The sequence below is a fragment of the Pan troglodytes genome, chromosome X (assembly GCF_028858775.2).
Source record: "Pan troglodytes isolate AG18354 chromosome X, NHGRI_mPanTro3-v2.0_pri, whole genome shotgun sequence".
Classification (NCBI taxonomy): domain Eukaryota; kingdom Metazoa; phylum Chordata; class Mammalia; order Primates; family Hominidae; genus Pan; species Pan troglodytes.
This window is the reverse complement of record NC_072421.2, coordinates 121,407,194-121,418,648: the sequence shown is the minus strand read 5'-3', so window position 1 is coordinate 121,418,648 and position 11,455 is coordinate 121,407,194. Positions and strand designations below refer to the sequence as shown.

The 11,455-nt window shown below is 39.4% G+C and overlaps 1 protein-coding gene across 5 annotated transcripts in view; it reads right to left on the bottom strand.

The window, feature by feature from the left end:
- Window positions 1-2,977: 2,977 nt before the first annotated feature.
- The window catches only part of XIAP (X-linked inhibitor of apoptosis), a 53,292-nt gene continuing 44,814 nt past the window's right edge, over window positions 2,978-11,455 (bottom strand). For all 5 annotated transcript variants that reach the window (XM_016943774.3, XM_016943775.4, XM_063804384.1 and 2 more), the window contains one exon: window positions 2,978-9,962. In XM_016943774.3, the coding sequence (XP_016799263.1) occupies window positions 9,769-9,962 (194 nt within the window). In that variant the 3' untranslated portion in view covers window positions 2,978-9,768. The remainder of the gene's footprint in view (window positions 9,963-11,455) is intronic.

The following is an 11,455-nucleotide window of genomic DNA, read 5'->3' as shown; positions in this document are numbered from 1 at the left end:
CCTATACCACGTAGAGAGCTCATTAAAAGATTGCTGGGTTGCATCTTCAGTTTCTGATTCTAGGTTTGAGGTGGGGCCCAGGAATTTGAATTTCTAACAAATTCCCAGGTGATGCACTTCTGAGAACCACTAGGTATCCATATACCATGTAGTTAGTCTACTAACTTTTTTTTTTTTTTTTTTTTTTTTTTTTTGAGACGGAGTCTCGCTCTGTCGCCCAGGCTGGAGTGCAGTGGCGCAATCTCCGCTCACTGCAAGCTCCACCTCCTGGGTTCACGCCATTCTCCTGCCTCAGCCTCCCGAGTAGCTGGGACTACAGGCGCCCGCCAGTACGCCTGGCTAATTTTTTGTATTTTTAGTAGAGACGGGGTTTCACCGTGTTAGCCAGGATGGTCTCGAGCTCCTGACCTTGTGATCTGCCCGCCTCAGCCTCCCAAAGTGCTGGGATTACAGGCGTGAGCCACCACACGCCGCTAGTCTACTAACTTTTAATAAGTACTATATTTGTTCTACAATTTATAAGCAAACTACCACATGAAATAGTGAAAACGTGGTTTAAAAGTATTTTTGAAATGATAATATCAGTTATGGGGGGTTTTATTTCCCTTAATTTTCAAATATGGAAAAATGGGACATAAAGTTGATTTTAATTATTGTGTGTTTTTTTTTTTTTTTTTTTTTTTGAGACGGAGTCTCGTTCTGTTGCCCAGGGTGGAGTGCAGTGGCGCGATCTAGGCTCACTGCAAGCTCCACCTCCCGGGTTCACGCCATTCTCCTGCCTCAGCCTCCCGAGTAGCTGGGACTACAGACACCCGCCACAATGCCCGGCTAATTTTTTTGTATTTTTAGTAGAGACGGGGGTTTCACTGTGTTAGCCAGGATGGTCTCGATCTCCTGACCTTGTGATCCGCCCGCCTCGGCCTCCCAAAGTGCTGGGATTACAGGCGTGAGCCACCGTGCCCGGCCTAATTATTGTTTAAATGTATATTAAAATTCAGCAATAACAGTGGTGAGTTAAAAATTCACACATTTATGCAAATTTTTTGTTATGCATTGGAAATACATAACAAGGCAGCTGGGCGCGGTGGCTCAAGCCTTTAATCCTAGCACCTTGGGAGGCCGAGGTGGGCGGATCACCTGAGGTCAGGAGTTCGAGACCAGCCTGACCAACATGGAGAAATCCCATCTCTACTAAAAATACAAAAAATTAGCCGGGCATGGTGGCACATGCTTGTACTCTCAGCTACTCAGGAGGCTGAGGCAGGAGAATTGCTTGAACCCGAGAAAGAAAGAGAGAGAGAGAAGGAAGGAAGGAAAAAAGGAAAGAAAGACATAACAAGGCTGGGCACGCGGTGCCTCATGTCTGTAATCCCAGCACTTTGGGAGACTGAGGCGGGCAGATCACTTGAACCCAGGAGTTCAAGACCAGCCTGGGCAACATGGTGAAACCCCATCTCTATAAAACATTTAAAAAAAGAAAGATATAATGAGGTAATTACAGGACAAATGACATTATGTCTAGGATTTACTTTGGAGTATTGGGGTGAGCAAGTGGAAGGAGTGCTAGATGAAACAGGACTGATAAAATGTCAAATTGCTGAGGATAAGTGATGAATATCGTGGAGTCATTATGCTTTCTACTTTTGTATTAAGTTTAAAATTTTCTGTAATAGAAAGCTTTGAAAATTCACATCTTCAATATTAAAGTTTAGTTGACACGTAAGAAAAAATTTGGACTGTGTTTAAGACATGGTTATTAAGGTTTATCTCAGACAACAGTGCAGTGATAACACTGTCAAAGATTAGATAACCAGTCCCTACGTAGACTGGGCCTGAAATACAAATTAATTCAGGAATCTCCATTGTGGGCAGGAACTTCTAAATTTCTTTCTGGCCGGACATGGTGGTTCATGCCTGTAATCCCAGCACTTTGGGAGGCCAAGGCGGGTGGATCATTTGAGGTCAGGAGTTCCAAACCAGCCTGGTCAACATGGTAAAACCCCGTCTCTACTAAAAATACAAAAATTAGGCTGGGCACAGTGGCTCACATCTGTAATCCCAGCACTTTAGGAGGCCGAGGCAGGTGGACCACCTGAGGTTGGGAGTTCAAGACCAGCCTGGTCAACATGGTGATACCCCGTCTCTACTAAAAATACAAAAATAGCCAGGCATAGTTGCGTGCACCTGTAATCCCAGCTACTCGGGAGGCTGAAGCAGGAGAATCACTTGAACCCGGGAGGTGGAGGTTGCAGTGAGCTGAGATTGTGCCACTGCACTCCAGCCTGGGCGACAGAGCAAGACTCCGTATCAAAAAGAAAAAAAAAATTACCCGGCATGGTGGTGGGTGCCTGTAATCCCAGCTACTCCAGAGGCTGAGGCAGAATTGCTTGAGCCTGGAGGTGGAGGTTGCAGTGAGCAAAGATCGCGCCGCTGCATTCCAGCCTGCGAGACAGAGTGAGACTCCATCTCAAAAAAAAAAAAAAAAAAAAAAAAAAAAAAAAAAAAAAAAAATTCTTTTTGCCAAAGGTTCTTTATTCCCTCATTCTTTATCCCACCAGATTGCTCACAGCTTCTGAAACTCACTGGCAGTTGCTTCCGCAAACTCACAAATATCCTTCCTTGCTGCCTGCCTCAAAGGGGCAGTGGTTTTTTAGGTTCATTGCTACTTGCCTGTTCAAGTTTTGTTATAGTGAGTATACTATCTCCTGAGACAACCAAGCATATCTTTTTGGAGGGAGTGGTGTTACCATTGTTCATATATATACATTTTAAAAATTGACATTTCATGCACTTATAGAATTCCATACATTAATGTGAAAACTGATGTCTTTTCTTTTAAAACATGGCATGACCTAATGTGTACCTTACGCCTACATACAATGGCATAAGATATATTTAGGAGGTTACATTGCAGTATTTTTAAGAGGGTGATTTTATTTTTTCTAAGAAAGTGAAACAAATACAAGGTAGTAAGATATAATTTTAAAGAATAGTATTTTATTGAATACGTTTTATTCACAGAAAAATAAGCTTTAATCTACAATGAATGCCAGATTATACAGCAGAAAGCAATTTTCTTAGTTTTCCACACAGAAAGGTTCTAAGTGAAAAAAACCATAAAATTATATTCACAAATATAGTACTCTGTCTCAAAACATTTCACATGATTATTCACAATACTAATACAATTAGATCAGTCAGGTTAAAATATAACAGTAATGAAAAAAATGCAAAATCTAACATAAATTACATTAAAACCCTTGTTACATCAAACCAAAACTGCAAATTTCTTACTAAATCCAGAAAAATGGTAACATATATAGTAATTTAAAATATTACATTAATGATACAGAATAAGAAAGTGGTGAACTCCAAAAATCTATAGGCATATCTGCAAACTTCAGATTCAAAGTAGAATCTGACCACCCAAACATTAATGTAGCATTTGTCTAATTTTTTTGTTTTGTTTTGTTTTTGAGAGGGAGTCTCACTCTATCACCTAGGCTGGAGTGCGGTGGCGCCATCTTGGCTCCCTGCAACCTCCGCCTCCCAGGTTCAAGCAATTCTCCTGCCTCAGTCGCTCTAGTAGCTGGGACTACAGGCATGCGCCACCATGCCCAGCTATTTTTGTATTTTTGTACAGACAGGGTTTCAGCATGTTGGCCAGGCTGGTCTCCAACTCCTGACCTCAGGTGAGCCGCCTGCCTCAGCCTCCGAAACTGCTGGGATTACAGGCGTGAGCCACCGTGCCCGGCGCCATTTGTCTACTTTGAAGATACAATTGTCCCTTGCTATCCCTGGGGTTTTGGTTTCACCACCCCCTAGGACCTGAGGACGCTTAAGTCCCTTAGATAAAATCACACAAGGCCGGGCGCAGTGGTTCACACCTGTAATCCCAGCACTTTGTGAGGCCGAGGCAGGCAGATCACCTGAGATCAGGAGTTCGAGACCAGCCTGGTCAACACCGCGAAACCAGTCACTACTAAAAAGTACAAAAATTAGCCGGCCGTGGTGGCTCACGCCTGTAATCCCAGCACTTTGGGAGGTGAATCACTTGAGGTCAGAAATTCAAGACTAGCCTGGCCAACATGGTGAAACCCTGTCTCTACTAAGAATACAAAAAAAATTAACTGGGCACCGTGGAGCATGCCTGTAGTCCCAGCTGCTTGCGAGGCAGAGTTTGCCATGAGCCAAGATTGTGCCATTGCACTCCATCCTGGGCAACACAGTGAGACTGTTTAAATTAAAAAAAAAAAATAGTATTTGCATATAATGTATGCACATCTTCATCACATACTTTATTTATTCTGAGACAAGGTTTTGCACTGTCACCCAGGCTGGAATGCAGTGCCATGATCATAGCTCAATGCAGCCTCTGCCTCCCAGACTCAAGCGATCCTCCCACCTCAGGCTCCGGAGTAGCCAGGACTACAGGCACACACCACCATGCCCAGCTAATTTTTGTATTTTTTGTAGAGACAGTGTTTTGCCTTTTGTCCAGGCTGGCATCATATACTTTAAATCATGTCCAGATGACTTTAATACCTAATACAATATATTAGGTTGGTTTAAAAACAATTGCATTTTTTTTTTTTTGCATTTTTGCACCAACCTTAATGCTATGTAAATAGTTGTTATACTGTTGCTTAACAACAGTATGACAATTTTGGCTTTTTCTTTGTATTATTTTGTATTTTTTTTTTTATTGTGTGGTCTTTTTTTTTTTTTTTCTCAGTGTTTTCAATTCCTCCTTGGTTGAATCCATGGATGCAAAACCCACAGATATGAAGGGCTGGCTATATATGCATTGATGATTGTCCTATTATATTAGTTATAAAGTGTCATTTAATATGTAGTGAAAGTTATGGTACAGTGGAAAGAATAGTTGAAAAAATAAACATTTGGACCTTTCAAGAAAGGTAGCTTGGTGAAGTTTTTCACCTTCAAACTATGTCCCAGTCAGGGCTCTGCTACTAATTAGCTATAATCTTTGCACAAATTACATCACCTTTGAGTCTCAGTTGCCTCACCTGTAAAATGAAAGAACTGGATACTCTCTAAGGTCACTTCCAGCCCTGTCATTCTATAACTCTGTTATGCTGAGGAAGAAATTCACATTGTGTTAACTGTATGAGTCAAACTGAAAATGATTATTAAAGTGGGAAAAAGCCAATTGCTTCTCTTAGAAAGCTCAACTAAATTTGAGAAGAATAATCTTTTCAATTTTTTAAGAATTTAAATATTTTTAAGGGTTTGACCTATTTATTTAGAGATGGGGTCTCACTCTGTCACCCAGACTGGAGTACAGTGGCACAATCATAGCTCACTGCGCCTCAAACTCATGGGCTCAAGTGATCCTCCTGCCTCTGCCTCCAGAGTAGCTGAGACTATGGGCATGTGCCACCACGCCTGGCTAACATTTGTATTGACCTATTTATTTATTGTGATTTATATCTTTTTTTTTTTTTTTTTTGAGACAGAGTTTTGCTCTTGTTGCCCAGGCTGGAGTGCAATGGCACGATCTTCGCTCACCACAACCTCCGCCTCCTGGGTTCAAGCGATTCTCCTGCCTCAGCCTCCCGAGTAGCTGGGATTACAGGCATGAGCCACCACGCCCAGCTAATTTTGTATTTTTAGTAGAGACGGGGTTTCTCCATGTTGGTCAGGCTGGTCTCGACCTCCCGACCTCAGGTGATCTGCCCGCCTCGGCCTCCCAAAGTGCTGGGATTACAGGCATGAGCCACCGTGCCCAGCCGATTTATATCTTATCTATGAGAAACACCAAAAACTATGAGTAAGCATCACTGAAAGAGTTATCATGTAAGAATTTTTTCTAAGTTTTAGCCCAAATTTCCAGGTCAAGACAAACCCACAGAGAGGTAAAAGGGTATTAGGATGGGAGTTCATATTTACAGCAGGAACTTTACATACATGGTCTCTTTGAGCTCTTGCAACCTTGTAAGATAAGTATTATTTTCCTTTCACAGATGAATAAACTGCTACCCTTTTTTTAACAAGTAGATTTGACTAAAAAGAGCTATGTCAAATATTGCTTCCCATTTTCTTATTTCTCTTTTTTTTTTTTTTGAGACAGAGTCTTGCTCTGTCGCCCAGGCTGGAGTGCAGTGGCGCGATCTCGGCTCACTGCAAGCTCTGCCTCCCGGGTTCACACCATTCTCCTGCCTCAGCCTCCCAAGTAGCTGGGACTACAGGCGCCCGCCACCACGCCCGGCTAATTTTCTGTTTTTTAGTAGAGACGGGGTTTCACCGTGTTAGCCAGGATGGTCTCGATCTCCTGACCTCGTGATCCACCTGCCTCAGCCTCCCAAAGTGCTGAGATTACAGGCGTGAGCCACTGCGCCCAGCCCCATTTTATTTCATTTCTCTAATGGCAATGATATATATACATCCCATAGTATATCCTACTGATATACTAGCCCCTTTCCCCATTCAACACCTGTGTAATCAGGAAATAAAACAATGATTCGGGTTTAAAGGGTATATCATATGAAACTAATGCTGGGGCGGTAGTCTCCATTCATAGTTCAAAATACAAATTTTATCCACTAAAATGGAAACACAAAAAACAACTACTGAAATGTAAATAATATAACAACAAAAATAACAAAATATCATAATACACAGGGCCAAATCACATTATATACACTCACTACACCCACTTTACCCTACCTTAGCCCGTAATCAAAGGGACAGGGGAAAAAACCAAATGTAGCAGGAAAGGCAATATAAAGCCATTAATTAATTAACTGGAATTTAGTTTGTAAATGCTAAAACCAGTTCTCAAAAATTAAGACAATGCTTTTGATCAGCAGACTAAATTATTACAAATAAAGATAAGTACTTATTGCAAAACTACTTGAATCTTTGCATGACTAAAATGTAAAGTAAGTGGTGACTTGAAATCCTAGAGTGAACTTTATACAGAAAAGGAATAGTCTACATGTAGACAGTGAGAACTCTTGGGAGGGGGAAAAGATTTGGATATGGCTATAGTTTTGACTTTGCAAATGATCAATTTTTGCGGAATTAGATGGAAAAGATCCAGTGCTTTTTATAGTTCAAACACAGACAAATGCTGGTAAGTCTCCAAAAATTTGATTAGAAGTTGGAGTGCTGAGTGATTTTAAGAACCTGAAGCAACAGCATTTCTAAACAATTCTTAAAATAAACTTGTTAGCCACATCAGCGTTGTGCATTAAATTTCACAACTCATGGAGAGGAAGAAAAAAAGTCTTGCTTAACTCTAAACATACAAGTTTTAGAAGAATTTTAATGAAGTGCGGCTCCCAGAACAGGAAAAGCCTTATGTTAAAACAATTCAGTCCTTCAGTCCTTGGCTAACAACTAGATTGAACTACCTACCTGACTTGGAAGTGAAGTGTCCTGGAAAACATATTTTAAAAATTTTAACACTTTTCTCCCCTTGTAGAAAACTTTAAATTTAAAGTCTAGACTATACAGACCAAATTCAAGTTAATGACTATATAACCAAACTAAGTGGCAGACAGTGCAAAGGTGAAGAACTGAGGATTTACATACTAAAACAGAAACAGGGCAGTCATTATTTAATTTTTAAAACTCTCATTTAAATTTGCAATGTTTTAGCCGGGCGTGGTGGCTCAAGCCTGTAATCCCAGCACTTTGGGAGGGCAAGGCGAGTGGATCTCTTGAGGTCAGGAGTTTGATACCAGCCTGGCCAACATGGTGAAACCCCGTCTCTACTAAAAATAAAAAAAATTAGTCGGGCATGGTGGCACCTGCCTGTAATTCCAGCTACTCAGGAAGCTGAGGCACGAGAATCGCTTGAACCCAGAAGGTGGAGGTTGCAGTGAGCAGAGATCACTCCACTGCACTCCAGCCTGGGTGACAAGCAAGACTCCATCTCAAAAAGAAAATTAAATAAATAAAATAAATTTGCAATGTTTTAAATGAATATCACTTAAAGTAGTAATCAACAGAAGTTAGGAGAACATAACAATACTCTTTCTCTTAGAAAGTACAACAAAAATATAATTTTTTTACAGTTTTACTCTCAAACTTTCCTCTGTAGTAACATGCCTTACTCACCTCTACAATAGGTTTGTTGTGAGAATCTTGTAATGTAAACCCTGGACGTTCTATGAAGCATTTTTAAACTTCTAGTTTATACCCTACTGATTCTTATTCAAGTGTTTTTTAAAAAATATTTAAACAACTATTCTTCTTTTCTTGCCAATATTTTTATAATTTCCAAGAGGTTTTAAGGATCTTGAGAGAACATTTATTTCAGAGGTATCTACTACTATTACTAGCCAAGAAAACAAATGTAGGTAGAGGAAAGACTTAACATTTTGTCCTATATACATCTTAATCATCCTAACGGTAAAAACTCACATGAAACTTTAAGATACAAGATGATATGAGAATCTCAACATGGAAAGCTGTCACTATAACTACAAGCAGTGTACAAACATGCTTCTACTTTTACCTACATAAGCTGACAGATGTTTAAAATACTGAGTTAACAAAGATCTTTTAGTAAAGTGACTTAGGCAGGCTTAAACTAGCAAGGATTAAGGATGAATCCTTACTAATTAATTGGAAGATCTGAGACATATTTTATATTTCATTTTACAAAATCAGAAATACTTATTTTGAAACAAGATAAGACATGGTCTACCTGTCAAAAAACTACCACTCAGAAATATTTTTCATCCACAAAGCAGGAAAAACATAAAATCATTTACATTTCACATTGGCACCAAAAAGGTTAACTGCCCTGCCTTCTTGGATTAGAAAAACTAAAGCTGAGTGATAAGTAGTTTTGCAGGCGTTTGAACATGCCTAAGCCTTTAAATCAGCAAAATACTTTCTAAAAATTCTGATTACAAAAGTAATACATACTTATAAAAAATTCGAACAGAACAAAATGAAAAAAGTAGAAAGTGAAAAGGCCCCTATAAAACCCCTCTGGGGCCCCTCCCCCAATCCCCCCCTCCCCGAAGAGAAACCACATTTAACAGTTTGGTGTATATCTTTCCAAATCTTTTGTTCTATGCATATTAAAAACATACATACTTTGATTTGGCTCAGACTATACATAGTGTTTTGCCACTTGCATTTTACACTTAACATATCTTTGACATCTTTCCATGTCAGTACATGTTGGCTCGATAGTATTCTATCATTAAATACGCTTTCAAAAATGGCAAATCACTTTAAAAAAATAATTCGCACAAGTACGTGTTTATAACTTTAAAAGAAAATGGACAGAATCCTAAAACACAACAACCAACCTCTAAAAACAATCTCTATCTTTCCACCAGCGTGGAACAATTTATTCCTTTTTCACACAAAACAAATTATGTGATTGGGGAGATTAACTCTAATCTCCACATTTATATACAGAAAGCTCCATTTGTTAAGCCTATCTGAAAAGAATAAAAAATCCCGATGATTAATTCACTTACACTTAGAAATTAAATCAGTATACTATGAATACACATTGTGTTCAGTTATAGTATGATGCTTCTTAGTCTATGGTTTCAATTAAATAACAGTAAAAAAAAATGGATAATACAGCTAATACCCTGAAAAATCAAGAAATTCAAAGATTATATTGCCAACTAAAACACTGCCATGTACATTTTTTTTCCTATTTGGTAGCAGATGCTAATGGAATTCAATCCTGATTACTTAAAGTCAGTTCACATCACACATTCAATCAGGGTAATAAGAACAACATAACATGCCTACTATAGAGTTAGATTAAGACATAAAAATTTTTTGCTTGAAAGTAATGACTGTGTAGCACATGGGACACTTGTCAACTGCTTCAGCACATTGTTTACAAGTGACTAGATGTCCACAAGGAACAAAAACGATAGCAATATTTCTATCCATACAGATTTTGCAAAGCTTCTCCTCTTGCAGGCGCCTTAGCTGCTCTTCAGTACTAATCTCTGCAAAAAGAGAAAATAATTATGCTAGTTTTAGACTCTCTTAGTTGTTTAAATTCATTGAAAACATTTATTGAGCCCCTACTACGTGCCAAGCACCCAACATGTGCCGGGAGATATGAGGATGACTCACCCGTGGCATCTGCTCTTAAATAGCTCACACGCTAGTGGGAGAGGATGTAAGATGAGGCTAGGAGGTTAAGCACAAAGTACAAAGTGATAAGTGCTATAATAAAGTTATGTACAAAGTGCTCTGGGACAAGATGAGAAAACAAGTTCTGCTCAGGCTAGTTGGAGAAGGCTTCACAGGTTGGCAGTGGCTGGATCGGGGGAGGAGGGAAGTGGAGGAGTGACATTTAAGCATGGACAGTCATTTGCCAGGCAGAAAAACAAGGGTTAGGTAAAAGGAGCAGCATATGGAAAGGTCACGACTAATTCCAGAAATAGAGGGATGGATTTGAGGGACACTTCTGAAGTGGGACAAGTAGGATTGGGTGACTGACTGGATATGAGGGCTGAAGAAGAAAGACAAACTAAAGTTGATTACAAGATTGCTAGCTTGGCTGACAAGGATATGGTGATGCCAATAAGAAATATAAAAGGAGGTACAGGTTTGGGATCTTCAGATATTTTTGAGGTGTTTTCAGGACACCCATATAAAAATAACCAGTAGGCAACTGAAGAGTCAAATCTTGAGGTCAGGAGAAGTCAGGGCTAGAGATAGAGATCTGGATGTCATCAGCATATAGGTGGCACTGAAGTACTTGCTTAATTCAGCCTTTCCCAAAATAGTTTTGTGAAATGTGAATAAATATGCCACAAAAAATGTGTTTCATGGTCACATATAACAATAATGACAACAGCAGCAGCAGTTACCAGTAATATTGCATAAATAGTATGTGCTAGGCACTATTCCAAATGCATTACATATTTTAACTATACCTTTGTGATCACAACTATTTATTTATTTTAGCATCTTTATAATCATTATGTACCAGTGGTTTCCAAATATGGCCTCACATGAGAATAACCTGGGGCATTTTTAAACAACGGATTTCTGGGCTCCATTCACAGAATCTAAAATTTCTGGGGTTGGGCACACTGGCGCTTGAGAACCACTGTCATCCAGGACAGGGCAGTACAGTACAATATAGGACAGTATAGTCTATGTTCCCTCTTAGAAATGTACAAGGCATTTCCCTATTTAACTATGGGGTTCCTTTTTCATGGCATCCTTTTAACATCCTGCTGAACACTATTCTGAAAACATGTTTGGAAAACAATAGTTTATTCAAGAAATACTTACTGGACACTTAACTAGGTTCTAGGTACTAGGGATACAATTAACAAATACATAAACCTCAGGCCCCCAATAGTTCATAGACAAGTAAAGAACACAAGCAAACAGGAAAGTATAAATGGTATGATGACAAAGGTAATTACAATGTGTTATGAAGAGCACAGGAAGGGTGTGTGTGCATGTGTGTGCATGCATG